At 43.8% G+C, this 24,303-nt stretch overlaps 2 protein-coding genes across 3 annotated transcripts; one reads left to right on the top strand and one right to left on the bottom strand.

Annotated features, from left to right (window-relative positions):
* Positions 1–3,125: 3,125 nt before the first annotated feature.
* Mrpl57 (mitochondrial ribosomal protein L57) lies at positions 3,126–3,561 on the bottom strand. Its single transcript, XM_075949890.1, has one exon. The coding sequence runs from the start codon at positions 3,559–3,561 to the stop codon at positions 3,253–3,255; it is 309 nt and encodes a 102-aa protein (XP_075806005.1). The 3' UTR covers positions 3,126–3,252.
* Positions 3,562–4,064: 503 nt separating this feature from the next.
* Ska3 (spindle and kinetochore associated complex subunit 3) lies at positions 4,065–22,509 on the top strand. 2 transcript variants are annotated; one of them, XM_075949886.1, is made up of 9 exons: positions 4,065–4,197; positions 6,539–6,603; positions 7,190–7,355; positions 8,786–9,200; positions 13,412–13,518; positions 16,308–16,393; positions 18,055–18,255; positions 20,425–20,549; positions 21,737–22,509. In XM_075949886.1, exons 1-8 carry the CDS (start codon positions 4,095–4,097, stop codon positions 20,545–20,547), a joined length of 1,266 nt encoding a protein of 421 aa, XP_075806001.1. In that variant the 5' UTR covers positions 4,065–4,094; the 3' UTR covers positions 20,548–20,549; positions 21,737–22,509. The 2 variants fall into 2 exon arrangements, with proteins under 2 accessions (XP_075806001.1, XP_075806002.1); XM_075949887.1 differs by having other exon boundaries at positions 4,066–4,197; positions 6,542–6,603.
* Positions 22,510–24,303: the final 1,794 nt, after the last annotated feature.

Raw genomic sequence — 24,303 nt, 5'->3', positions numbered from 1 at the left:
GTTTCTCTGTGGCTTTGGAGCCTGTCCTGGTACTAACTCTTGTAGACCAGGCTGGTCTCGAACTCACAGAGATCCGCCTGCCTCTGCCTCGCGAGTGCTGGGATTAAAGGCTAGCCAGCTTTTCTTAAATTATCCCATCTACCTTTTGCCTCTGGGCTTTTATCTTTCTCTTCTGTAAATCTTACTTTCACTCTTACTCCCATGGCTGCTGGGTGACCGGCCCCTTATGTCCTCTTCTCCTTATTCTCTTGCCACGAGCTCTTGTTCCTCCCAGATTTCCCCGCCTATCCTTGCTCCTGCCTCACTCACTATTGGTTGTACATTTTTTTTTTTTAGGACCATCAGGTGTTTTAGACAGGCATAGTAACACAGCTTGAGTTAAACAAATACAGTGGAAACAAAAGTCACACACCTGAAAATATTCCCCAACACAGCACAATGGACATGCACAGAAGCAGCAATACCTGCCAAAAATGAAAACAAAACCTAACCCATCAAAGTCCAGAGTTCTGGGCAAGTTTCTAAATGTCTCCTACCCTTTTTTTCTTCTGTAGTTCTGCTTCTGGCTAACTGTTCTTGTTATGGGAAGTATGTCAACCCAGGTGTGTTTTGAGGACTCAAGTGGCAAACACCCAGTGTAGTGACCGACTGGCTAATAGTTTCTATTGACTTGAATCTGTGTGAGTTGTCCTCACACATCCTGTGGACCACACCCACTGCCCATTTTTGTTGTTTTGAGAGGGTCTCACTATGTAGCCCTGGCTGGGTTGGAGCTATGTAGACCAGACTGGTCTGGAACTGTCATCTGCTATGCCTCCTGAATGCTGATCAAAGGCATCCACCACGGCCAACAAAATCCCCTACTTTTCAGGCAGGGTATGGAGCTCAGTTGGCAGAGCCCCCGTATAACATGTGACACCCCAGGTTTCATCAGCAGCACTATCGAGTTTAATAATCTAGAGAGATGGAAAGTTCGTAATGTGATGTTCACATCACTTGGACTCATTCATGCCAGAGTTTTATCTCACAGGTTGGAGGGTAGAAAGTAGGAAGTGTAGCATGATTAATAAAAACTCACAGATATTGGGGTTCAACCTGAAGACCAGAAAAGCAAAGCAGTCAGCCACTGGCTCTTACCTTGACCTCAGTCCGAAAATGTTGATCCTGCCTCCAGGAAACTACAGCTCAGAATGAGACTGGGACTGAGAGCTGTCTTCTGTCTTATATTCCTCTCTAGGGCTGGGATTAATGCTGTGCACCACTACTGCCTGGCTTCTATAGCAAGCTAGTGTGGCTACTGGGATTAAAGGTGTGTGTCATTGCTGCCTGGTCTGTAAGGCTGGCCAGTGTGGCTGTTTTACTTTTCTGATCCTCAGGAAAGCTTTATTTATTAAAATACAAATGAAATGCCACTGTAAGGAAGTGGAACGGTTCCTTCTAAAATCTGTGTATTAGAACTGTTGCTTCATGTGTGTATTACCCTGCCCTGTGAGTGTAGTGATTACCTCTCAGCCCTTTGCTTAAATGTCTAGTTTTGCTACCTGTTTAGAAGTGCTCACTACGTGTTAAGAGTAGATGTATGGATTATGTATTAAGTCTACTAGTTTTGCTTATGTCCATTAGATTTAGAAGAAAAGGTAGTTGACTCATGTCCAAGAAAACACTGTGCTGTTGAGGAAAGGGAAATAGGAAGCAAAATGATGAAGGGAACCATTCATAGTTTTCACTGTTGTTTCGTGAATCACAAACTTTCCTGCAAATTTATAAAAAACTGTAATGACCAAATTAGAGAGAGAAGGTGGATTATAAGCAAAGAGGCCTAAACAGTCCCAAGTGCAGACTTGACTCAGCATTTCTGAAACACTAGTATAATTCCCTCTATATGAACAGTGACTAAGCATCTGTGGGTAGCTGCGAAGATGTAAACCAGAGTGTCAAAAGCAGCAGTCTCTGGACTGTAGACCTGAATTGCTTTCCTACCACAAACAGTACAGAAGGGAACAAATTCACTACTCTTTTCTGTGTAACTGCAGGGTAGCATTTTGGCAGTGTCAGTACACAAAGGGTCTACTGCCACCTTAAGACTGTTCCACACACTACACAGTCAAGAAAAAAAGACAATATAAATTTTTCTACTTATAGACCCTTCTTCAAAGAACGAAAATATAGAGACCTGACTTAATAAACGTCTTCCACTTCACACGCCCACCCACGGTGCTCAAATCCTGGAAGAAAATACCCCTTTCTTTTGCGAAATGGTCTCATGTATCTCAGGCTGGCCTCAGCCTTGCTCCACAGTGGGCTATGACCTTGTCCTTCTGAACTGCCTCCAGCTCCAGAATGCTGAGATTCCAGGTATGTTCCACCATACCCACCTTACTGTGCTGGGGAGTAAACACTCTAGACCAGTGGTCCTCAAACTTCCTAATGCTGTGACCCTTTAATACAGTTCCTCATGGTGTGGTGACCCCAACCATAAAATGTTTTCATTGCACATTTATAGCTGTAATTTTGCTACTGTTCTGAAGCGTAAATGTCTGTTTTTGATAGTCTTAGGTGACTCCTGTGAAATGGTCTTTCAACACATCCCATCCCCCACCGACGGAGCTGCTCCCCACACATAGGTGCTGCTCTAGACGGAAACTAAGAAAGCTTGTACAACAAAGTCCTAGGCAAGTGTCTCCGACTAGACTCGTCAGGTTAGTTTTTATAACAGTATTTAAAAAAAAAGCTCAAGGTGCGAAGGGGAGCCGCTAATTCCAGCGTTAGGAGGCGGAGGCCAGCGGATCTCCTGAGTTCAATACACAGGGAGACCTAGCTCCAAAAAAAAAAAGTCACAGTTCACAGTAGGGCAGGGAGCCAATGACTTTCATTTCAGCTCCTGGAGACAGGCAAGGCTACCGCAAATTTGAGGTCAGGAAACAAACAAACCACAACTGACAATCGATCAGAAATTACGCACAGATAGCAAGGTTAGATAGAGCCCCAAATATTCTTTCCTTGGCTTTCTGAGGCTGGGTCTGAGCACACCAGCAGAGATTTCTCTCCCTCTTCCTCCTGGGTGTGAGGGTCACAGGCGTGAGCCAGTGCTTAGGGAGAGTCCCAAATATCCTAGAGGAAACAACTATTAATCATGTTTACTTTAATAATATTCTGGTCGAAGGTTACATAAATTACATTTTCCTTCAGCTCCGGGGCCAGCAAAGTACACAACAGTCTCGTCTCCATGAGCGCAAAGGTGATGACTCCAGGTCAGGACCATTTCTTGGTGACGTTGAGATGGCCTAGCTGGTCGGCGACGTATCTATGCTCGGGGAATCTGGAAGTGGCGGCCGCCTTGATGGCCTCGAACGCCTGCGCCCGGCGCTGCGCGGCGTGGCCGAACTCCTGCTCCGCCGTCATGTAGGGCATGCTCAGCCAGTAGTGGTTCTCGGCCTCCACCTCCAGGCGACGCAGCATGTTCGCCTTCATCTGGGAAGACACGTTTCGTGGCCGCCGGTGCTTCCCGATCCACTGCCGGCCCGGAATGCGCCCGCGGAGGAGGGCGGCGGTGAGGAACATGGCGCCTCCTGAGGAAAGGACACGGAAGCCGGGGTCGCTGAGATCCGGAGCCGGGAAGCGAGCAGCGTGCGTGCCGCGCTGCCTCCCACGTCCCGCGCCCACTGGGCCGATGCCTGAGCAGCTCACCGGAAGTGGGGGGCAGGGGACCGGGCCGACGCCAGGGCTCGCTCTGCTCCTCACCGGAAGTGGGGATCAGAGGACCGGGCCGATGCCAGGGCTCGCTCTGCCCCTCACCGGAATTGGGGCACCGGTGCCGACCACACGGCGGGGGACGATAGGCCCCCCAAAGAACGCGCCTGACCCCTCGAACTCACTTAGACGCTCTCACCTCCGAGTTCTCAGACACTGACCGAAGCGAGGACGCACGCGCGAGTTTCGTCCTGGGAGTCCTGGGGCCCCGGTGCGAGATCTCCGCTCTCGCGAGAGTCTGCGCGTGCGCGGAGTGGGCTCCTGGTTCCGGGCGGGAGGATTCAAATGAGCGGCGGGTTGGAGGGTGTGCGAGGAGGTCGGCGGTCGGCTCAGCTTCCCGCAGCATGAACCCCATCCAGAGTTTCCACTCTAAGCTGCGGGGTCTGGCCGCCGTGCTGGACGGCGAGACGGCCCGGCTGACGCGGGCGCTGGACGGCGAGGACAGCGGTGAGGGCGCGGGCGGCCGGGCGGGCGCGGTTGTCAGTGGGCGGCGGCCCACGCCAGGGTGGGCGAAGGCGAACTGTGCTTTGCCGGTGTCGTCCAGGCTGACTGTGCTTGCCAGGCGTCCTGGGGGTGTTGGGTGCTTACCAACAGCATCCACCTTCGTCTGTTCGGAAACGCACTAAGCGCAGTTCTCCTGTGTGTGCGTTGAAGTTAACAAACATCTGCAGTTTCTCCAGTGATAATGTATTTCCAGTACAAATACTCAGTACTGCTGTTTTTTTTTTTTTAATAAATAAAATCCAACGCCTTTTGTTTTGTTTTTGAGACAGGGTTTCTCTGTAGCTTTGGAGCCTGTCCTGGAACTCACTCTGCCTTTGCCTCCCAAGTGGTTGGCGAGTTCCAGGCCAGCCTGCGCCCCATAGGGAGCTCCAGACCGTCCATAGTAAGAACCTGTCTTTAAAAAAATCGTTGCAAGCCTGGAGATGGTGTCGCACGCCTTTAATCCCAGCACTCGGGAGGCAAAGACAGGCGGATCTCAGTGAGTTCGAGACCAGCCTGGTCTACAAGAGCTAGTTCCAGGACAGGCTCCAAAGCTACAGAAAAACCAAAAAAAAAAAAAAATTGTTGCAACAGTGGTTCAAATTTTGAGATTGTTTCCTTAAAATGACACAATTGTAATGTGTCTTAAATAATATTGCACCCTGTAGACACAGATTCCTATTAGTTCTGGCAAACCGTCCATTTGGAAATGTTAACTCACAAGAGACATAACTTACTGTTTTAGCAGCCTTTCTGCCATTCTTATTTTAGGGGATTAAAGTGTGCTGTATTTGTTTATGTTTTTGAGTGAACGCAGCATAATATATTAAAGTGCATTAGTATTTTTGACTCTATAAAAATTGCTTTTCACAAAGTGTTTGCTAGTCAGTATTCTTACCAAAACATTACCTCTGCACAAACTTCATTTGTTTTTTACAGTGAAAAGTTGTAATAGTAATAATTAATTATTATGTAAACATACACAGAAGATAGTTACCAGCAGTTTTACTCTTTATAACTGTGCAGGCTAATTTTCTGTCAGGTTGACACAGGCTAGAGTCCTCTGAGAGGAGGGAATCCCAGTTGAAAAATGCCTCCCTAAGACTGGGCTGTAGGTAAGCCCAGAGGGCTTTTTCTTAGTGCTTGTGATGTGGGAGGGCCCAGCCCATTGTAGATGGGTTATTCTGGGTTGGTGGTCATGGTTCTGTAGAAGCAGGCTGAGTAAGCCAGTATGCAGCACTCCTCCATGGCCTCTGCATCAGCCCCTGCCTCCAGGTTCCTACCCTGTTTGAGTTCCTGTCCTGACTTCCTTCACTGATGGGTTGTGATGTGGAAGTGTTAGGCAAATAAACCCTTTCCTCCCCCAAGTTGCTTTTGGTCATGGTGTTCCTTGCAGCAATAGAAACCCCAACCAACAATGACTATAGTGTTGGATCACTAAATGGACTTCCAAATTCTCTTTGAGATAATTTACATACAGCAAAACTCTTCAAAATGCTTTTCACTGGTTCTTAAGTATAGTCAGTTGTGGAACTCTCAGTACAGAAGAAGGTTCAGCTTGCTCCTGTCTTTACAGGTGTCTCTTAGTAAACCCAAACCGATTCATTAGAGAGGGAGGGAGGGAGGGAGGGAGGGAGGGAGGGAGGGAGGGAGGGAGGGAGGGAGGAAGAAAATAGCAAACAGTTGTTCCCCCAGTCCTATCAGTGCCACCCCGCTGGCTTTAGACAACCTTATGTCTTTCTGTGTGAGTGGACTTGCCCATTCCAGACCTTTCCTGTAAAAAGAACCCTAGAGGATGCAGCCCTTTAGCATCGTTCCCCACGTCCATCATCCACATTGTACAGCAGTTACTCCATTACTCCCTTCTATCAGTTGCTATATTTTGTGTTTCTGTGTTTGTAGGACATTTGTCTGTTAGGTGTACTTTATTTGGTGAGATAAGAACTCACTGTGTAGCTGCTGTGTTGATCAGAACCGGGGATCTGGCCTTGAACTCAAATAGATCCATCTGCTTTTTGCCTCAGTTGTGAATCAAAGACCTGGCCTGCTACGTCTGGAGATTTATGTACTTTGCGTATGTTGTTGTTCATTGAAGGTTATTTGTTTATTTTGTTTTTGCTGTTAGTTTGTTAAGACAGAATTTCTCTGTAGCTCTGACTGTCCTGGAACTCAGAGATCTGCCAGCTCTGTCTTCCAACTGCTGGGATTAAAAGGCACCACACCCAGCAGGATTTTTATGTCTGAGGAACTATACTAACTTTTCTGTTTTCCTCATCCTTATTGAACTTTTTCCCTTCCTTCCTAGAAGACTTTGAGGATTCTCCAATGAGAGTTTTATATGACCTTCTCTCAGAAGTTCAGACTCTAAAGGTACTATTTATTTATCATTTTTCATGGTGGGTGATTTTCTGTAGCTTAAGTTATTACGAGTCTGGGTCTCTCAGAGATCCGCCAGTCAGGCAGCACCTAAGATTTTAATAAGAGACTTTATTTCCTGGCACCTGACTGCTTGGGACCAGAGTAGTCCCTGAGAGCGCTCCCAAGCTGCAGCATTTAGCCATATCAACCCAGGGCTTATCAAGGCAAAAGTCAGGGATTACAAGTATTCTGTGTGCATGTAGGTAGGGCCTGTTTTAACATGTATGTCTTGCAATAGTCTAGTCATCTCTTTGAGCAGAGTAAGCAAGCTTGATTACAAAAGCAGGAATGGCGGTTAATCTTGTGACTTCTTGCAGGAAAAGTAAATTTTACAAGATCATTTAATTTTAAGATTAGTTGTCATTGTCTGGGGAAGGAGGGAAGTGGGCAATTAGGGGATAGCCTGTACAATCTAGGGGCTTATTTTTAGAGGCTATTTTGTTTCTTGGTCTCTTGAGCATAGTAAGTCTAAACTTTAAACATAGCCATTACACAGTAGATTAGACCATACGTATTATATTTGCTTTCTCCCTAAAAGGATGATGTTACCACTCATCTCAATAAAGCAAGATTGGAAAGTCAAGATAGCACAAGATTCATAAAGGCAACAAAAGTACTGATGAAAAAAAATTCAACAGACATCATGAAACTAAGAGAGTTTTTCCAGAAGTATGGCTATCAGACACGTGACAAGAAAGATTCAGGTTTGACTGACTTTCATTTCTTAGCATCTTGGTACAGAAGAAGGCAGAATGAGTAAGACAACAAAAGGCTTGACTGGGGCCTTAGTTCTGTCTGCCGGGTTGTTCGGTGAGCATTCAGCACTCTGTGCTAGTCAGCGGTACACTGTGAGCAGTCCTTGTGGATCTTGAATTTGAAGGACCTCTTGGACACTAACTAACAAGCTTCGGGCTAGCCTGGGCTACATAGTAGTAAGACTTGCAGCAAGAAATAAAACTGCCCTTGCTCTCCTTTCCGTGGTGCTGGGTGAAAGTGTCTTTGAGCTGTTGAAAATGAACAAGTGAGCCTGGTTAGCTCCACCAATAAGTAGCTGGAGAACCACTGGGAACTCTCTCATTTCTCTTACATTCAGATTCCTCCTCAGCAGAACAAGGTGTTTGAACTATGTAAATTAATAAAGTAGTTTACTGTACCATGGTGGCTCATCAAAGCAGCACATGCCTGTAACCTAGGAACCGGGGAGAGAAGGGTCACCAGCTAAAAAGTTGTCGTTACTCAGGGTCTAATAACTGACCTTGCTCCTCAGTGTATGGTGGGGGAATTTAATGTGTCTACTTCATGAGGTCTCATGAAGACCAGTTAGAGCTGAGCATTTTGCAGCCCTTTGGAGGCCAGCTGGTGATTGTCGCCCAGTGTTAATGCTGCCGCCATTCTGCTCATTACCTCTCAGGGCGGGCTTTAGTATGCTTCAATATCTTGGTCTTTTATGAAGATGATCTTTGTATCTGAGGAAAGCATTAATGAAATCCAGCAAGTATATATGTGTGCTATGTTAATCAACAGGTACTAGAATTCAGTTTACTTTGGAAGATAGAAAATGTATAATAAATATAGTTTGCTTTCCTCCTAAAATAATCAAAGATTCAAATACTCCTTTTCTTTTGTACTTGGGTACTCAAAAGTTAAGTCTGTGGCTGGCAAAACGGCTCTGGGTAAAGGCACTTGTCACCTGACCTGACAACCTGCGTTTGGTTTCCAGGACCCCCATGTACCCTGTGGCACACATAAACAAAATGTAATTAAAAATTTTTACAAAACTCAGTCTAAAATCATATTGTTACAGTTTGTATTAAATCTACGATAAAGTTGCTTATGCACTAATTCCATACTAATAATACTTTCAGAAAACTTAAGTCTGATTAATAAATCATATTGAGGAATAAGAAATTGGATTTTTTTTAGTGGGTGTTGGTTTTTTCGAAGCAGTTTCATTTCTCTGAAGTGTGTAGATGGAACACAAGTAGGTAAGATGTATATACCAGACTTGCAGAAGAGACAGTTGACTGACATGGAGGATTTGGGGTGGGCTGGCTATACTGTGTTGTTTTAATGAACAACAGATTTTCTGTCTTGCTGTTTGACCAGAAATCACGTCTTTGGCTTTTCCTCCCAGTGTGTGAGCTCACGGTCAGTGACCCGACCTCGGAGCTGGGTGTGTGTGAAGACATTCAGAAACCTGGAGTGGAGGGTGAGCAGTCAGAGCCATGTGTTCCCAGCAGTTCTGTTGCTGAAAAGCCCCTACTGTGCAGCCCACAGCTTTCAGATTTTGGACTTGAGCGGTACATGGTCTCCCAAGTCCCACCAAATCCTCCGCAGACTGCTGAGAGCCCTGAAGAAGAATGCCTGTCTGAAACCCCTCCTGCCAAAGACTCTTGCATCACAGTGCTAAAGACTCCCAGGTGTGCTCTAAAGATGGATGATTTTGAGTGTGTAACTCCTAAATTAGAAAACTTTGGTATATCCGAATACACTATGTGTTTAAATGAAGATTATACAATAGGACTTAAAAATATGAAGAACATTAAAAGGTAAACAACTTGGAATTTTTTTTAAATATTTATTTTATTTATTTATTATGTATACAATATTCTGTCTGTGTGTATGCCTGCAGGCCGGAAGAGGGCACCAGAACTCTTTACAGATGGTTGTGAGTCACCATGTGGTTGCTGGGAATTGAACTCAGGACCTTTAGAAGAGCAGGCAATGCTCTTAACCACTGAGCCATCTCTCCAGCCCAACTTGGAATTTTTTTAAAGATTTATTTTGTGGTTTTTAATTACATGTGTGAGTATATGCTGGTGAGCTCATGTGCAGGTGCCCTCAGAGGCACAGGCATTGGATGCCCCTTGGAACTGGAAGTGCACAACTTGTGAGCTGTCTGATGTAGATGCTGGGAACCAAACTCTGGTCCTAGAGCCATATGTGATGTTAACTGCTGGGCCTCAGGCCCTTGAAAATATTTTTGTTAATTCTTTGGAAACTTTATACAGTGTTTTTGATTTTAGTACCTAAACTCCTCCAATTCATGTCTTTTTTGTTTTTTTGTTTTGTTTTGTTTTGTTTTAATAACCCATGGAGTCTGATTTGTGTTACCCCTTTACTGCTGGAGCATAGTCTAGTCTACCTTAAGGAAAACAGCAGATAACAGTTGCCTGTAGCTCCTCTGCTAAGGGTAAGACTTTGTGACTTCCTCCTCCATGTTGGGATTTTGTGTGATTTAACCTTAGGTATTCTGTCAAAATGGTTGTGAGTTCCTATATGCAAACAACCGCCTATTGTGCCAGGAAAATACATTTTAATGTCGTCATCTACTGCCTCTGCTCTTTTCATCTCCACCAAGATGATCCCAAGACTCAGGGCTGAGCACTCTGTTGTCTTTTACCCTCCCCATGTTGACTGTAATGGTCATCTGCAAAAAGAAGCTTTTCCCAGACAGGCAGACGTGGTGACGCACACCTTTACTCCCAGCACTCAAAAGGCAGAGGTAGGCTGTTCTGTCAAGAGTTCAAGGCCAGCTGGGCGATGGTGGCGCACGCCTTTAATCCCAGCACTCGGGAGGCAGAGGCAGGCCGATCTCTGTGAGTTCGAGACCAGCCTGTAATAATACAGAAACTGTATTATTACAACACCACTTAGCCTGTTAGCTCGTGCTTCTTATTGGCTAGCTCTTATATCTTAACCCATTTCTATTAATCGTATCGCCACATAGTTGTGGCCTACCAGTAAGTGTTCGGTATTGGTCTTCTGCAGCAGCTACTTGGCTTCTGTCTGACTCCGTCATCTTTCTCCTCCTGCATCTGCTTGGAATTCCTGTCTTGCCCTATTCTGCGCTGCAATAGCCCCAAAGCAGCTTCTTTATTAACCAATGGTATTCACAGCATACAGAGGGGATCCCACATCACTGGTCTACATAGTAAGCTCCAGGACAAGCAGGCCTACATAGAGCTTGTCTTTTTTTGTTTTTTTGTTTTTTTTTTTGGTTTTTCGAGACAGGGTTTCTCTGTGGCTTTGGAGCCTGTCCTGGAACTAGCTCTATAGACCAGGCTGGTCTTGAACTCACAGAGATCCACCTGCCTCTGCCTCCCAAGTGCTGGGATTAAAGGCGTGCACTACCATCGCCCGGCGTCATAGAGCTTGTCTTAAAGAAAGCATTGGGTAGGTGGGTACACTAATCTGTGGCATAGCAGTGTCATTAAGCTTCAGTTTAATACTATGTCCATGTATCAGAATTAATAGTAGTTTCTTTCCTAAGACCCATCTAGCCATGGGTTCTTGTCCCCAATAGTGGTGTTAGGTGTTAAGCATGGTTTTATTTCTGAAATTCCAGTGGACATATGTCATCTGTAATGTGTGGGAGTCTATGGGACATCACCAACAAATAACTCCAAAAGGTAACCAATTCCAGGCGCTGGGATTTTTTTATTTATTTATTATGTTTACAGTGTTCTGCCTGCACACCAGAAGAGGGCACCAGATCTCATTATAGATGGTTTTGAGCCACTATTTGGGAATTGAACTCAGGAGCTCTGGAAGAGTAGTCACTGCTCTTAACTTCTGAGCCATCTCTCTAGCCCATCGCTGGGCTTTTTAATCTGTGATATCTCTGGGATGGCACCATTGTTCCTGGTTATAGCGTAACTCCATTGAAACGTTTCATAAGTTTTAAGAAGCATTTACAGTAGTGGGTCTTCATGACTTTTTCAAAGATTGTTAGTGTTAGTTGTCCCTCTGTTCTGCCCTCCTCCCCCACCCTACTTAATTCTTCATACTTGGTTATACAACCATCATCTCTGTACACCACAAACACACACACGCACAGACACACATGTCATAGGAGTCTGCCTATTCGTTTCCCAGTCGCCCAGACTCCCAAAATAATCACGCAGAAGCTGTATTAATTAAATCACTGCTTGGTGTATTGCTGGCTAACTCTTACATCTTAATTTAGCCCATTTCCATTCATCTGTATCGCCACAAGGCTGTGGCATACTGGCAAAATTTCAGCATGTCTGTCTCTGGCAGTGGCTCCATGGCTTCTCTCTTACTCTGCCTTTCTTTCTTCCAGCATTCAGTTTAGTTTTCCCCACCTCGCTCTACCCTACGTTATCAGGCCAAGCCAGTTTCTTTATTAATTAACCAATCATATTTACAGCATACAGAGGGGAGTCCAATATCACACACACACCAGTACTGTATCCATTCTACATTCAAGAGAAGATATGATTGTTTACCGCTCCATCCATTTACCTACAATATCATGATTTCATTTTTCTTATCAGCTGAATAATGTTCCATTGTGTAAATGTGCCGCATTTTCATTATCTGTTGTCAGTTGATGACCATGCAAGCTTTCCTGGCTGCCATGAATAAAGCAACAGTGGATGTAGTTGAGCACCACGTATCTCTGTAATAGGATATAGACTCCTTTGGGCGCATGCCCATCAGTGGTTTAAACTCCCACCAATAGTAAAAGAATGTGCCCTGCTTTCCTACCTCCATGCCAGCAAAACTTGGGGTTTTGTGTTTGGTTGAGTTTTTGTTGTTGATTTTGTTCCTTTGAGTCAGGGCTTCTCTATGTAATCTCCGAAGGCCTGAAATTCACAAAGACGCCCCTGCCCCTGCCTTCTGAGTGCTGAGATTAAAGGTGTATGTATGCCATTACTTTTTTTTTTTTTTTAATCTTAGCCTTGGTAACTAGGGTAACACGAGCTGTTCCTGATCCCTGATGTCTGTGCCTAGGAGCTGAGCTGGGGTCTTCTGGAAGGACAGGAAACACTGAGCCATCTCTCCAGCCCACTTTTAGAAAGATTTCAACTGTTTTGTATTTTAAATCTTGAATCAGTAATTTCATCAATGAAGTGTATGCTGTTAATTTCCTAAGGAGTGGTAGGCTCTACACAGCATGCAGTATTCTCTCCTGTGTATTTGTGTAATTGATCAAGTCAGTCCCCCACACACATCACACACACACAGTGTTTCTCTGAGTAGCCCAGGCTGTCCTAGAATTTACTCTGTACACCAGGCTGGCCTCAAACTCACAGAGATCCACCTGCCTCTGCCTCCAGAGTGCTGGGATTAAAGTTGTGCACCCACCACTGCCCAGCTAGAGCAAGTCAATCTTAATAAAATGACAGATTTAGTCTTTTTACTCTAAAATAATGACAGTTTTATTTTGTTTGTGTGTTTTTAGTTTTAGTTTTTTATATGTTTGGGTCTTTTATCTGAATGTGTGTCTATGCATGCACCTCATTCATGCCTGGCGAAAAAGGTGTCAGAGCACCTAGGATTGTCCTTTGGAACAGTAGCCAGTGCTCTTAACCACTGAACCATCTCTCTAACCTCCTTCCACCCAACTTGTTAATGGGCTTCAGTAATTTTGCTTTCTACCAGATAGACTAATTTAAAAAAAAACAACCAAATCCTGCCACACTAGCCTATTAATACTAACTTACTGTGTATACTGGGTAATATCCACAGATTTCTGATTCCGGGCGATCAAGCAGGGAATCACCTGTTGTCTCTCAAGTGCTAGGATTGTGTGTATGTGCCTCCACATCTTGCTTTATATATTTGATTATTTAAAATAAATATGTATACTACTTTAAATATTTAAAGGTGTGTATATCAAATGCATTTCTAAATTATTTTCATTTCTTTCATTGGTCTTTATTTCATAAACCAAAAACGAACGACCCCAAACTGAAGTATAAGATAAAGTTTAACTCATGTGACTTTACAGTTCCCCTCTGAGCACTGCCAGTGGAGAGGCCATGGGGACAGGGCCTGTGACCACTGAGAGTTCTTTTGCCATTCCTCGTTCTATAAGCCAGCAGCTGAGAAAGACTGGTGAGTTTAAAAATTAAGTTCTCCTTTGTACTCTTTCCTAGTTAACTGTGGGCACAACTATTCTCTATTTTTAGATTACTAACCTTAGGTAGTTTACTGTATCCTTTTTGTTTGTTTGGGTGGGTTTTTTTTTCTTTTCTTTTTTTAATTGATATTTATTGAGCTCTACAGTTTTCTCTGCTCCCCTCCCTGCCTCTCCCTTCCCCGCTTCAACCCTTCCCCAAGGTCCCCATGCTCCCAATTTACTCAGGAGATCTTGTCTTTTTCTACTTTCTGCTTCCCATGTAGATTAGATCTATGTAAGTCTCTCTTAGTGTCCGCATTGTCTAAGGTCTTTGGGATTGTGGTTTGTAAGCTGTCTTTCTTTGCTTTATGTTTAAAAACCACCTATGAGTGAGTACATGTGATAATTGTCTTTCTGTGTCTGGGTTACCTCACTCAAAATGATGTTTTCTAGCTCTACCCATTTTCCTGCAAAATTATTTTTTTCTGCTGTGTGGTACTCCATTGTATAAATGTACCACATTTTCCTTTTTTTGGGGGGGGGGGGCGTTTCGAGACAGGGTTTCTCTGTGGCTTTGGAGCCTGTCCTGGAACTAGCTCTGTAGACCAGGCTGGTCTCGAACTCACAGAGATCCGCCTGCCTCTGCCTCCCAAGTGCTGGGATTAAAGGCGTGCGCCACCACCGCCGGGCTAATATAAATTTTTTTTTAAAGATTTATTATGTATACAACATTCTGCCTGCATGTATGCCCACACGCCAGTAGAGGGCGCCAGATCTCATTACAGATGGTTGTGAGCCACCATGTGATTGCTGGGAATTGAACTCAGGACCTTTGGAAGAGCAGGCAATGCTCTTAACCACTGAGCCATCTCTCCAACCCCTCACATTTTCCTTATCCGTTCTTCGATCGAGGGGCTTTTAGGTTGTTTCCAGGTTCGGGCTATGACAAACAAAGCTGCTATGAACATAGTTGAGCACATGTCCTTGTGGCACAATTGGGCATCCTTTGGATATATACCCAAAAGTGGTGTTACTGGGTCTTGAGGAAAATTGTTTCCTAATTTCCTGAGAATCGCCACACTGACATCCAAAGGGGCTGTACCAGCATGCACTCCCACTAGCAATGTAGAAGTGTTCCCTTTTCCCCACAACCTCCTCCAGCATAAGTTGTCATCAGTGTTTTTGATCTTGGCCATTCTTACTGGTGTAAGATGGAATCTCAGAGTTGCTTTGAGAAGTGTCCTTTTCTGACCTCTACAGGCACAAGTATGAACAGACATTCAAGCAGACAAAACACTCATTCACACCAAAGTAAATAAATCATTAGAGTATGTTTTTTTTTTTTTTTAAGTATGGCTGGGGAGATAGTTCAGTTGGTCAAGTGTTTGCCACACAAACATGAGGAGAGACTTGAGTTTGGATTCCCAGAATTTGTATAAAAGTCCAGGCGTGGTGATGTGTGTATGTTAGAGCCAGCACTGAGGGAGGCAGAGGCAGAAGCAAACAGAGCATTGTATTTAAGGCCAGCCTGATTTACATACAGAGTGAGTTCCAGGACAGCCCGGGCAACACAGAGAAACCCTGTCTCGAAGCAAAACAAATAAATGGGTGCAACTGAAGAGACACTTGATGTCTGCCTCTACCCTCTAGTCGTGTGTACTGAGACACACTTGTGCATATACCACACCACTCACCCGAAAGAGAGAAAGGAGACTCTGTATGTATGTATGTGTGTGTATATATATATATATATATATATATTTTGGCAGTGTCTCACCTTGAGTCTTGAACTCACAGCAGTCTTCTTGCCCCAACCTCTTGAGTTCTGGGATTACAGACTTGCACCACCATACCAGTTAAAATATCTTTTTTTTTTTCTTTTAAGATTTTGTTATGTGATGTTTTATTCTTTTGGTTTTTGGGGGGCTCACCATCCAGCTCTCAAAAAAAGTCACACATGCGGATACTTATTACTTAGGAATGCCCGACTTTAGGTTGGCTTGTTTTAGCCAGCTTTTCTTAAATTATCCCATCTACCTTTTTCCTGTGGGCTCTTATCTTCCTCTTCTGTAAATCTTACTTTCACACTTATCTGTGGCAGACCGGTGGCTGGTCCCTTGTGTCCTCCTCTCGTTGTTGGGCCTCCAGATTTCTCCTTCTCTCTATTCTTTCTTCCTGCCAGCCCACCTATCCTTGCTTCTGCCTTGCTATTGGCCATTCAGCTCTTTATTAGACCATCAGGTGTTTTAGACAGGCAAAGAATCACAGCTTCACAGAGTTAAACAAATGCAGCATAAACAAAAGTCAGACACCTTAAAATAACATTTCCCAAAAAGATTTATTTATTTTCATTTTATGTATGTAAGTGTTTTGCCCGCTTGAATGTCTGTGCACCGTGTAGTGCCCACAAAGGGCAGAAGGCGGCACTAGCTGTGGAGCTCATGCTGCAGGTGGTTGTGAGCCTCCGTGAGTGCTCAGAACCAACCTAGGACCTCTCCAAGAGCAGCAAGTGCTCTCAACCTCTGAGCCGTCTCTTCAGCCCTCCACCACCACGTTTTCTGTGATACTGGGGACTGAACTCCAGGCTTTGTGCATGCGAGGAATCCCCGCCACAGCAGAGTTTACTGCTTTACTGTGTGTGGCAACTTGTCAGTTTCCCAAACGCACGCACAACTGCTGCGTTCCCCGGGCTTTTCCTTGCCTCGTGGTGACTTCTGCAGCTTCTGGTTTCTGCTCCCTGCCCCAAATTTCAACTTAATTTTCATTTCTATTTTATGTCTTCTAGATGCTGAATATACAGATTCACCGTTGCCACCTAAATTCTGTACTCCTGGTTTGAAAATCCCTTCTACAGTGAGCAATAGAGCTTCGGTAAAGTTCCACTAAAGTTAAAAGCTCTCATCTTCCTCCTTAGGACTCAGTCATGACTTTTGGAGTTAGTGTGTCTAACAGATTAGACTAGTGCAGCTCTTAGGAATGTGCATATTGTGTCAGAATCTGTTCATAACAGTAGAGAAAGGAGAAAGGAAGCCGGGCAGTGGTGGCGCACGCCTTTAATCCCAGCACTCGGGAGGCAGAGGCAGGCGGGTCTCTGTGAGTTCGAGGCCAGCCTGGTTTACAAGAGCTAATTCCAGGACAGGTTCCAAAGCTACAGAGAAAGCCTGTTTTGGAAAACCAAAAGAGAGAAGATGCCTACAGAAATGTAAGTAGCTAGTGAGAAGGCAGCAGTGAGTACAGTGAGTGGAGCCAAGAGCTGATGGCAGCTGTCTGTCGTGATCTGAAAGTTAGCTGAGACCAAGCAAAGAGAATGTTTACAAGAAATTTGTTGTTCTTGAAGATAAATAATTATATACATGCATATGTGGTGGTGATACACTCTTTTAATCCTAGCACTTGGGAGGCAGAGGCAGGCAGAGCACGTGGTCTGCAGAGTGAGTTCCAGGGCAGGTTCCAAAGCCACAGAGAAACCCTGACTTGAAATCCCTCCTCCCCCTCAAAAAAGAAAAAAGAATTAGTAGAAACAGATCAAAGTGGTTTTCCCTGAGTAAGAAATTTTTAAGTAATTTAATGTCTCGCCGGTTCAGTTTTCCTTGTTACCTTATCTAACATAATCAAAACCTTCCTCATTAGTCAGGTGAGACAGCCAGTACTCTGCTGATGGTGGGAATGCTCTGTCCTTTTTAGTGTTCAGTATGGTGGCCTGCAATCAGACAGTATTTTTAAGCACTGAAATGTAGCTTGGTGCACCTGAGCTGCAGCTAGTAAGTGACACCAGGCAGTGCTGCTGCAGACAGTTTCTTTTCACGTGTCGGCTGCCTGCAGGCACTTGCTGTTTTCAGCTCATTTACATCTTTGTTGTGTGTGTATTTTCATTTTGTTTAAGAGAATGGGCTGCACGTAGCTTCATTGCTGAGAATTGACTACGACCTCTTGCCTGCACCACCATGCCCACTTGTGTTTCTGTCCCTGTGGAAGGCACCCCATTGCCGTGATATTCCTAGCCACTCTGTCTTTATTAACTTGAGACTTAGCATGAGTTGAGTGTATGTTAAGTCTCTCTTAGATGGGGGAAGCATCCTGTGTGTATGTAGGCAGCGTATATAGACATTCTGTTCTGAGCTGGGCCTTCCTCCTTTGTTCTACCCTTAGCACTGAAATTCTGCACTCACGGCTTTGGTAACGTTTCATGAAGTTGGAGCTCAATCTTCCTCCTTAGGACTCAGGAGCTGCTACCCAGCTCTTCCTCTTCAGCTCTAACTGGTCGGTTTTGTGCTGCCCACAATGGGGTGGGGAATCTGCCTAGATCCGGGGTTCAGCCACCGTTCTGTTGAGTTCTCCCCAAAAGCCTGCATTAATAGTAAAGATAGTACTTTATCTTTATATACAATTTTCTTGATTTTGGTAGAATTCGGCCAGGAAAGTGGGATCATTTGTGGGCCTGCTTTAATAGACTCCAGTGGAGTTAAAAGAATACATTACAACATTATTATTTACTTACCATATAATTTAGTGATTTTATTTTTATCCTATAGGTATATAGAAATTATCCATTATCAAAACTAAATAGTTCATCAAGTGATCTGGAAGTTGAAGATTGTGCTCCGTTAATTTTAAATTCAGATGAATGCTATGAGAATTTTGAAGACCCCCCTTCTCCTACAATTACTTCTTGTGAAAATATCAGAACACCTACTCCTCCAGAAGTCACTGCAATTCCAGAGGACATTCTCCAGGTTGGTTCCCGGGCTATTGTTTTCTAATATTTTCACAATTGTGTATTTGTATTACGAGAATCGAAATTGCATATTAACTGTCATATTTACCATCAAGCCAATGTGTAACTTTGAGTATTGAGAAAATCCTTAAGGTTTTCCTGAACCAAGTACCAGTTCCTAACTCTTAGAAGGTGGTTTCTCTTTATGTTCTATAGTATGTTTTTATCTCTGGTTGCCACATTGACTATTTGTTGTTCCACTGGAAGGGAAAACATTGTTTTCTGTATACTTACCACAGCAGGGTGTCGTTAATAACGTGTGTCTGTATTTCTCAAACTGACTCACATGATGTTAAAATAGGTGACTCTGTAGTGTGGCATCACCAGCTAGTAGATGCTGCGGGCCAGTCTGGCTCTAATCCGAGTTACTATAGTGTTGGGCAGTCAGTACTCAGGTGTAATGAATCCCTCAGTGACTATTCTAGAGCTTTTCAGCCTCACGGGGAGCCGTGAGGACAATGAACTGTGAGAAAATGCCTAAATGCCAGTAGAACTGACTCACCAGGAAAGATCAACAAAGGATCTGTTACAGTTTTGTCTTTTTAAATATTTATTTTGTCTTTAATTATGTGTGTGATGTATGTGTGTCTCTGTGGGATATGTGCAGGTGCCTGGGTAGAGAGAAGAGCGCACCAAATCTAAAGTTACAAGCAATTGTGAGCTGCCCAAAGTGGGGCTGGGAACCGAACTCTAATCCTAAGAGCTGTACTTGCTCGTATCTGCTAAGCCATCTCCAGTCCCTCCTGACGGCTTGCTTTCCTAGGAGGTAAAATGAACAGAACGGCTGTCTTTGTGGGGGTGTATGTAGAAGGTTACAATTTCCTGTTGTGGGTTTCCTTTCTATGAGAAGGTAAGGGAGCCTTGTCTTTGTTTCCTTGTTTGCTTTTCTTATTCTACCTTTTATTGCATGCCCATTCCCAAGGACACGTTACATCCAGTATGCTGCTTCTGGGTTTTTTTTTCATGTTTTAAATAGCCTATGTTAATTATATAAAGTGATTGATTTCATGATTTTTTTTTTATTTTGGTTTTGAAGCAGGGTTTCTTTGTATAGTCCTGGCTGTCCTGGAACTCATGCTGTAGACCAGGCTGGTCTCGAACTCACAGAGATCCTCCTGCCTCTGCCTCCGCAGTGCTGGGATGTGCCATCACTTCCTGGCTTACATGATAACATTTTCATACAGGTACATAATATATCTTGTTGGCCTTCACAGTCGCATAGACACCCAGTACCTTCTCATGTCCCAGTCTTGCAATCCTTTCCCTTCCCAACTGAGCCCCTCTCCTTTTATGTTAAGACAGAAGAGGGTGAATGTGTCCTCAAATGAGTTTCATTAGGGCTCTTTCTGGAGCGCGAGTGAGTATGTAGGAGTGGCTAAGCCACTGAAGACTCTCATCCTCATTAACTGTTGAAGGAGCTGCGGGCCGCTTCCTGCCTCCCAGCTCCCACACGGCTAGCTTTACCCAAAATAATTACACAGAAACTATATTCTTGTAAACACTGCTTGGCCCATTAGCTCTAGCCTCTTACTGGCTAATTCTCACATCTTGATTAACCCATTTCTAATGATCTGTGTAGCACCACGAGGTAGTGGCTTACCAGGAAGGAGAGGAGAGCTATAGTGTGTGCCTCAGTGCCTTCTTCCTCCCAGCATTCTGTTTGGTCTACTCCACCTATCTAAATTCTGACCTATAAGGCCAAGCAGTTTTCTTTATTAATTAACCAATGAAACAACAGATAGATAGAAGACCCACCTACATCAAGTAACTGTGTCTAGATACTCAGAGAGGTAGGGCCTGTGAGCCTCTCCCTCTCCATGATGGGTGCTGATTTGCACATAGTCACACCCATTGTACACCTTCTCTTCAGTGCGCTAGTCTGTCCGTCCTCCTGTCATCCACACCATCAGCAAGACTTAACAGGCTCTCAAGATGTTTCCATTAACTTTAGTAAACATGTATTTAGATTTCAGACATCAAACTTCCATGCAACATTTTTTATTGTCTTTGCTGTTCAATGTCTGTATAGACTGCTGATTTTTAAAGTATTTTAAGTAACCTGTATCTAATTGTTGGTAGCTTTTCTTGAATGTTTATAACAACTTCTGGATTTGTCGTTGCTTTTTAGATGTTAAAGCACAACTCAAACCTAGCTACTCCACTGGAGGTTAAAGCGAAGCCACCCAGGAAAGGCTTCCTTAAGTATGAGGGGCAGAGCGTCCGGGGAGCTGCCAACAAGGAAAACTGGTGACAGTGAGTAAGATGCCATGGCAGAACGAGCCTGTGTTACCTGAGACTGAAAAATAGGGCACGAATGGAAGTAGTTTCCCTTTTCATTTGCATTGCCAGGGAGGCCTAACAGCCTGGCTCCATCTGAGCATGGAACTGGCCCATGGTCTCATCCCGAATTAGCTAGTCTGTTTGTGTGGTACTGAGTCCATTCCCTTTTTATATTTTTTTTATTATTAATTCTTGAAATAGCATTTTACTGTATAGCCTTGGCTGGCCTGGAACTTGCTACATAGACCAGGCTGGCTTCAAATCACACATCTGCCTACCTGCTTCAAATTCTGCCACCATCCTCTTTTAAAATTAAGTCTTAGGAAAACCTGGGATGTTTTGAGAATTATATTTATCATTTGAGGGAGATTAATCGAGAACTTAACTGATTTTTAACACATATTTTATTCAGTACTTTTTATATCATCACAGAAGATACTAGCCTAGCCTGTTAGAAAAGTGCAATATGTATAGTCTACTTAAAGGTTATATTGCCTTATTAGCTGTTTTGAAGTGCTTGGAAACCTGAAAGAAAATTATTTGCAATTAATTCACAGTAAATAAGCATTTTAAAAGTTTAATTTGGTAATCAATGAAGTTGAAATTTTAATGTTAATCTTTAATCTGTCCTAAGAATTTTTTATGAGATGCATACACCCCAGTCTAGTTTTGTGTTTTAGTGTGAGCCGACAGATGTGCAGCAAGTGTTCTAAGTAAAGAACTTAGTCAGGTTTTAGGCCAGTGTGATACTGGCTATTCTTAATTTTCGTGAGTATAGACTTGAGAATAAATGTTACATTTGTGAGATTGGTATCTCTAGAACTTCATAAATTACTCTTTTTCTTCAGACTGAAGGAAGAATGACAAATAAAATTTAGAGTAATGGGGTATGAGTGTGTCGTTTTGCACGTTTAAAAAATAAGTCATGAAATAAATTACTAAGTACTCCTAGATACACTGGAAGAATAAAGTTAAGTTCTTCAGCTACATTTAATAGTGTCTTAAGTTCATCTTAAGTTTGACAGGTTTTCTAAAAAAAAAAAATTAATAAAAAAAATTTAGTGTGTGTGTGTGTTTGTGGAATACTTAGCTACTATGTTGCCTTATGTCCTGATGTCTCTTAATTGTCCTTACTTGATTTTATTTGTTTCTGTTTGTAGGAATTCTAGTGTGGATACTTCCAATACAGAAGCTGGACAGAAATACAAAAATGGGGAAGCAAGCTGGACTCAAGTTCTCAAATTTCTCTATTAGAAATTTTAGCACAGACCTGTGGAGGAGGAAGGAGGGCTCACTGCTGTCAGTCTTTTTTCTTTTCTTCCAGTTTTTCACTGTTTTTATTCTTCCACGATTGTTTGTTCCACCACACTGTGTTGGCCTCTCCCCCCAGCAGATCTGAACTTCATTCTGTCTGGAAGATTCTGAAACCAGGAGTCATGGGAACATCTTGATTCTAGAACTATCTAAGATCCTTCTGATCCAAGAACAGCTAGAAAGTAATCTCTTAAGTTCATGATAGTGCTTTTGGGAGAGTTTTGCATTGTTGCCAGTAGGGGAATGAGGAGCTTGTATTCTGTAGTGACCAGCTAAAATTTTGAGACAAATTAGCAAATACTGTAAGGTACTTAATGGGCTTAGGGAATTCCCCCCCCCCCTTTTTTTTAACCACCCCTTTCCGCGAGACATAGTTTCTCTGGTAGCCCTGACTGTCCTGTGTCCAGGAACTCACTTCCTGTATTCGCCTGCCTCTGCTCCTGAGTGCTGGACTAAAGGAGTACGTCACCACCTCCCAGCAGCTTTAGGAAATATTTTGTGACATAAAGATTACTTTAATTATGCATTGAAAATTAAGTGGAGAATTCCAGAATTCTAAGTGCTTGTATAATTTTTTTGTTGCATAATATGAAATAAATTATTTTCTCTCTTTTTTTTTTTCCAAGACAGGGTTTCTCCATAGCTTTTGGTTCCTGTCCTGGAACTAGCTCTTGTAGACCAGGCTGGCCTCGAACTCACAGAGATCCGCCTGCCTCTGCCTCCAGTGCTGGGATTAAAGGCGTGCGCCACCACTGCCCGGCTAAAATAAATAATTTTCAAAGTCAACTCTAGCCCACCTTTTCACACCATGGCATTTGCCTTACACTACTGGCTGGGACTGCGGGAGGAGTGAAGAGCTGAAGAGCGCTGGGGACAGGGCTCCCTCTGCACTTAGAGTGCTATTTGCTGTTTCTCCTGCAGAGGACCCCATCTGATTCCAGGTACCTGAGTTCACAGCCATCCCTAACCCCCAGCCCTCTTCTGACTTCCAGGGCACCAAGCACACACAGATGTGGTACACATACTACATGCAAGCAAAACACACATAAAATATGTTGAGTAAATCTAATATTTAAAGAAGCAGGAAGAGGGGAGTGTTGTACAGAGGTGGGGAAGAGGCTGGTGACGCAGGAAGGAGTGTTTTAGGCCGTGCATTCATTTCTTTCAGTGCTGCTGAGAATACGGAGGCTGAGGCTGTTAGGTTTGCCAAAGTTGATGTCAACCAATTTTAGACATGAAGTTTGGAACTGACTGAAGAGCAGAGGGGAGGGAGTAGAGAGCAGGTTAGGCAGCTCTTTGGAATTTACTAAAGACAGCTACTAAATGGGAAAGACAAGATAGGCTCTTTTCAAGGTTAGTCTTGGGCTTGGGCTCTGCTCGTTTTGATCTTGGATCCTCAGATTGTACAAATTTTGTTTCCCTGAGCCTCACCCTCAGCACTTCCCTACTATCCCTAGCTTGTCACTTAGAATGGTGCTTCCAGCTCACCAAGCTATATATGCCATGGTCTTCCCAGGGTGTTTTCCACTATTCTTTAAATGAGAGCCAAGATTTTTACTATGGCATAGGTGACCGCTCCCTGCAATGTGTGGCTTAGCCGCACCAGCCTTCAGCTTCCTGCCTTGGGTCTTACAAATTGGCTGCTCTGCCTAGAATTTTTTTCTGCCTACTCTGCTTCATCCTTTACAGTCTTCCAGCAGTTGACAGTTATTGTTTGCCTCTTTCTCTACACTTAATGGATTGCCAGGCAGTGGTGGCACATGCCTTCAATCCCAGCACTCAGAAGGCAGAGACAGGTGGAGCTCTCTCAGTAAGTTCGAGGCCAGTCTGGTCTACAAAGCGAGTTCCAGGACAACCAGAGATAACACAGGAAACCCTGTCTTGAAAAAACAACAAAAAACAAAAAAGAACTTACAGCTCAACCAAGTAGCATTGCACTCTCTGACCCAGTGCTAGGTGGAATGTGCAGGGGCACACCTGGAGCCATCCAGGGTGAGTCTACCTGGGCTTCCCATATAAATGGTCATAAACCTGTGTGCTACGCTACTGGTCCCAGATCCCAGCCCAGCTGGTGGTGCAACTTGTTCTGTATATGCAAGTATAAACCCATGTTCATCTCCACACGAGCTACTCGCTGAATCCTTGTTTACTGTCAGTTTCGACTCTAAATGCTATGTTTATAATTCTATATAATTCTTACATAAGTTAGGTTAAATGGCATTTCAAATGAGGAAACAGGCATTTTCCTCATATCCTGTTTTATACTGTTTGCAAAACTCTAATCTCTAAAATCTGGGATGTTTTCAGTTACGTACCTAGGTTATGTACTCTGACATGTCTACTTCTTTACCTTCAACTCTTGACTACGGGTGAAAGCCTGGGGTGTAACTCAGTGGCAGTGCTTGCCTAACAT

This window comes from Microtus pennsylvanicus, chromosome 15, assembly GCF_037038515.1.
Source record: "Microtus pennsylvanicus isolate mMicPen1 chromosome 15, mMicPen1.hap1, whole genome shotgun sequence".
NCBI classification, from domain to species: Eukaryota; Metazoa; Chordata; class Mammalia; order Rodentia; family Cricetidae; genus Microtus; species Microtus pennsylvanicus.
The sequence above is the reverse complement of the archived record's forward strand: the minus strand, read 5'-3'. Positions and strand labels throughout refer to the sequence as shown.

Excerpts from the sequence above, each read along its gene's own strand:
- Mrpl57 (XM_075949890.1), bottom strand. The coding sequence starts at position 3,561 with ATGTTCCTCACCGCCGCCCTCCTCCGCGGGCGCATTCCGGGCCGGCAG.
- Ska3 (XM_075949886.1), top strand. The coding sequence starts at position 4,095 with ATGAACCCCATCCAGAGTTTCCACTCTAAGCTGCGGGGTCTGGCCGCC. Across the intron at positions 4,198-6,538 it reads GCTGGACGGCGAGGACAGCG|AAGACTTTGAGGATTCTCCA; the intron begins GTGAGGGCGCGG and ends CTTCCTTCCTAG. Across the intron at positions 13,519-16,307 it reads CCAGCAGCTGAGAAAGACTG|ATGCTGAATATACAGATTCA; the intron begins GTGAGTTTAAAA and ends TATGTCTTCTAG.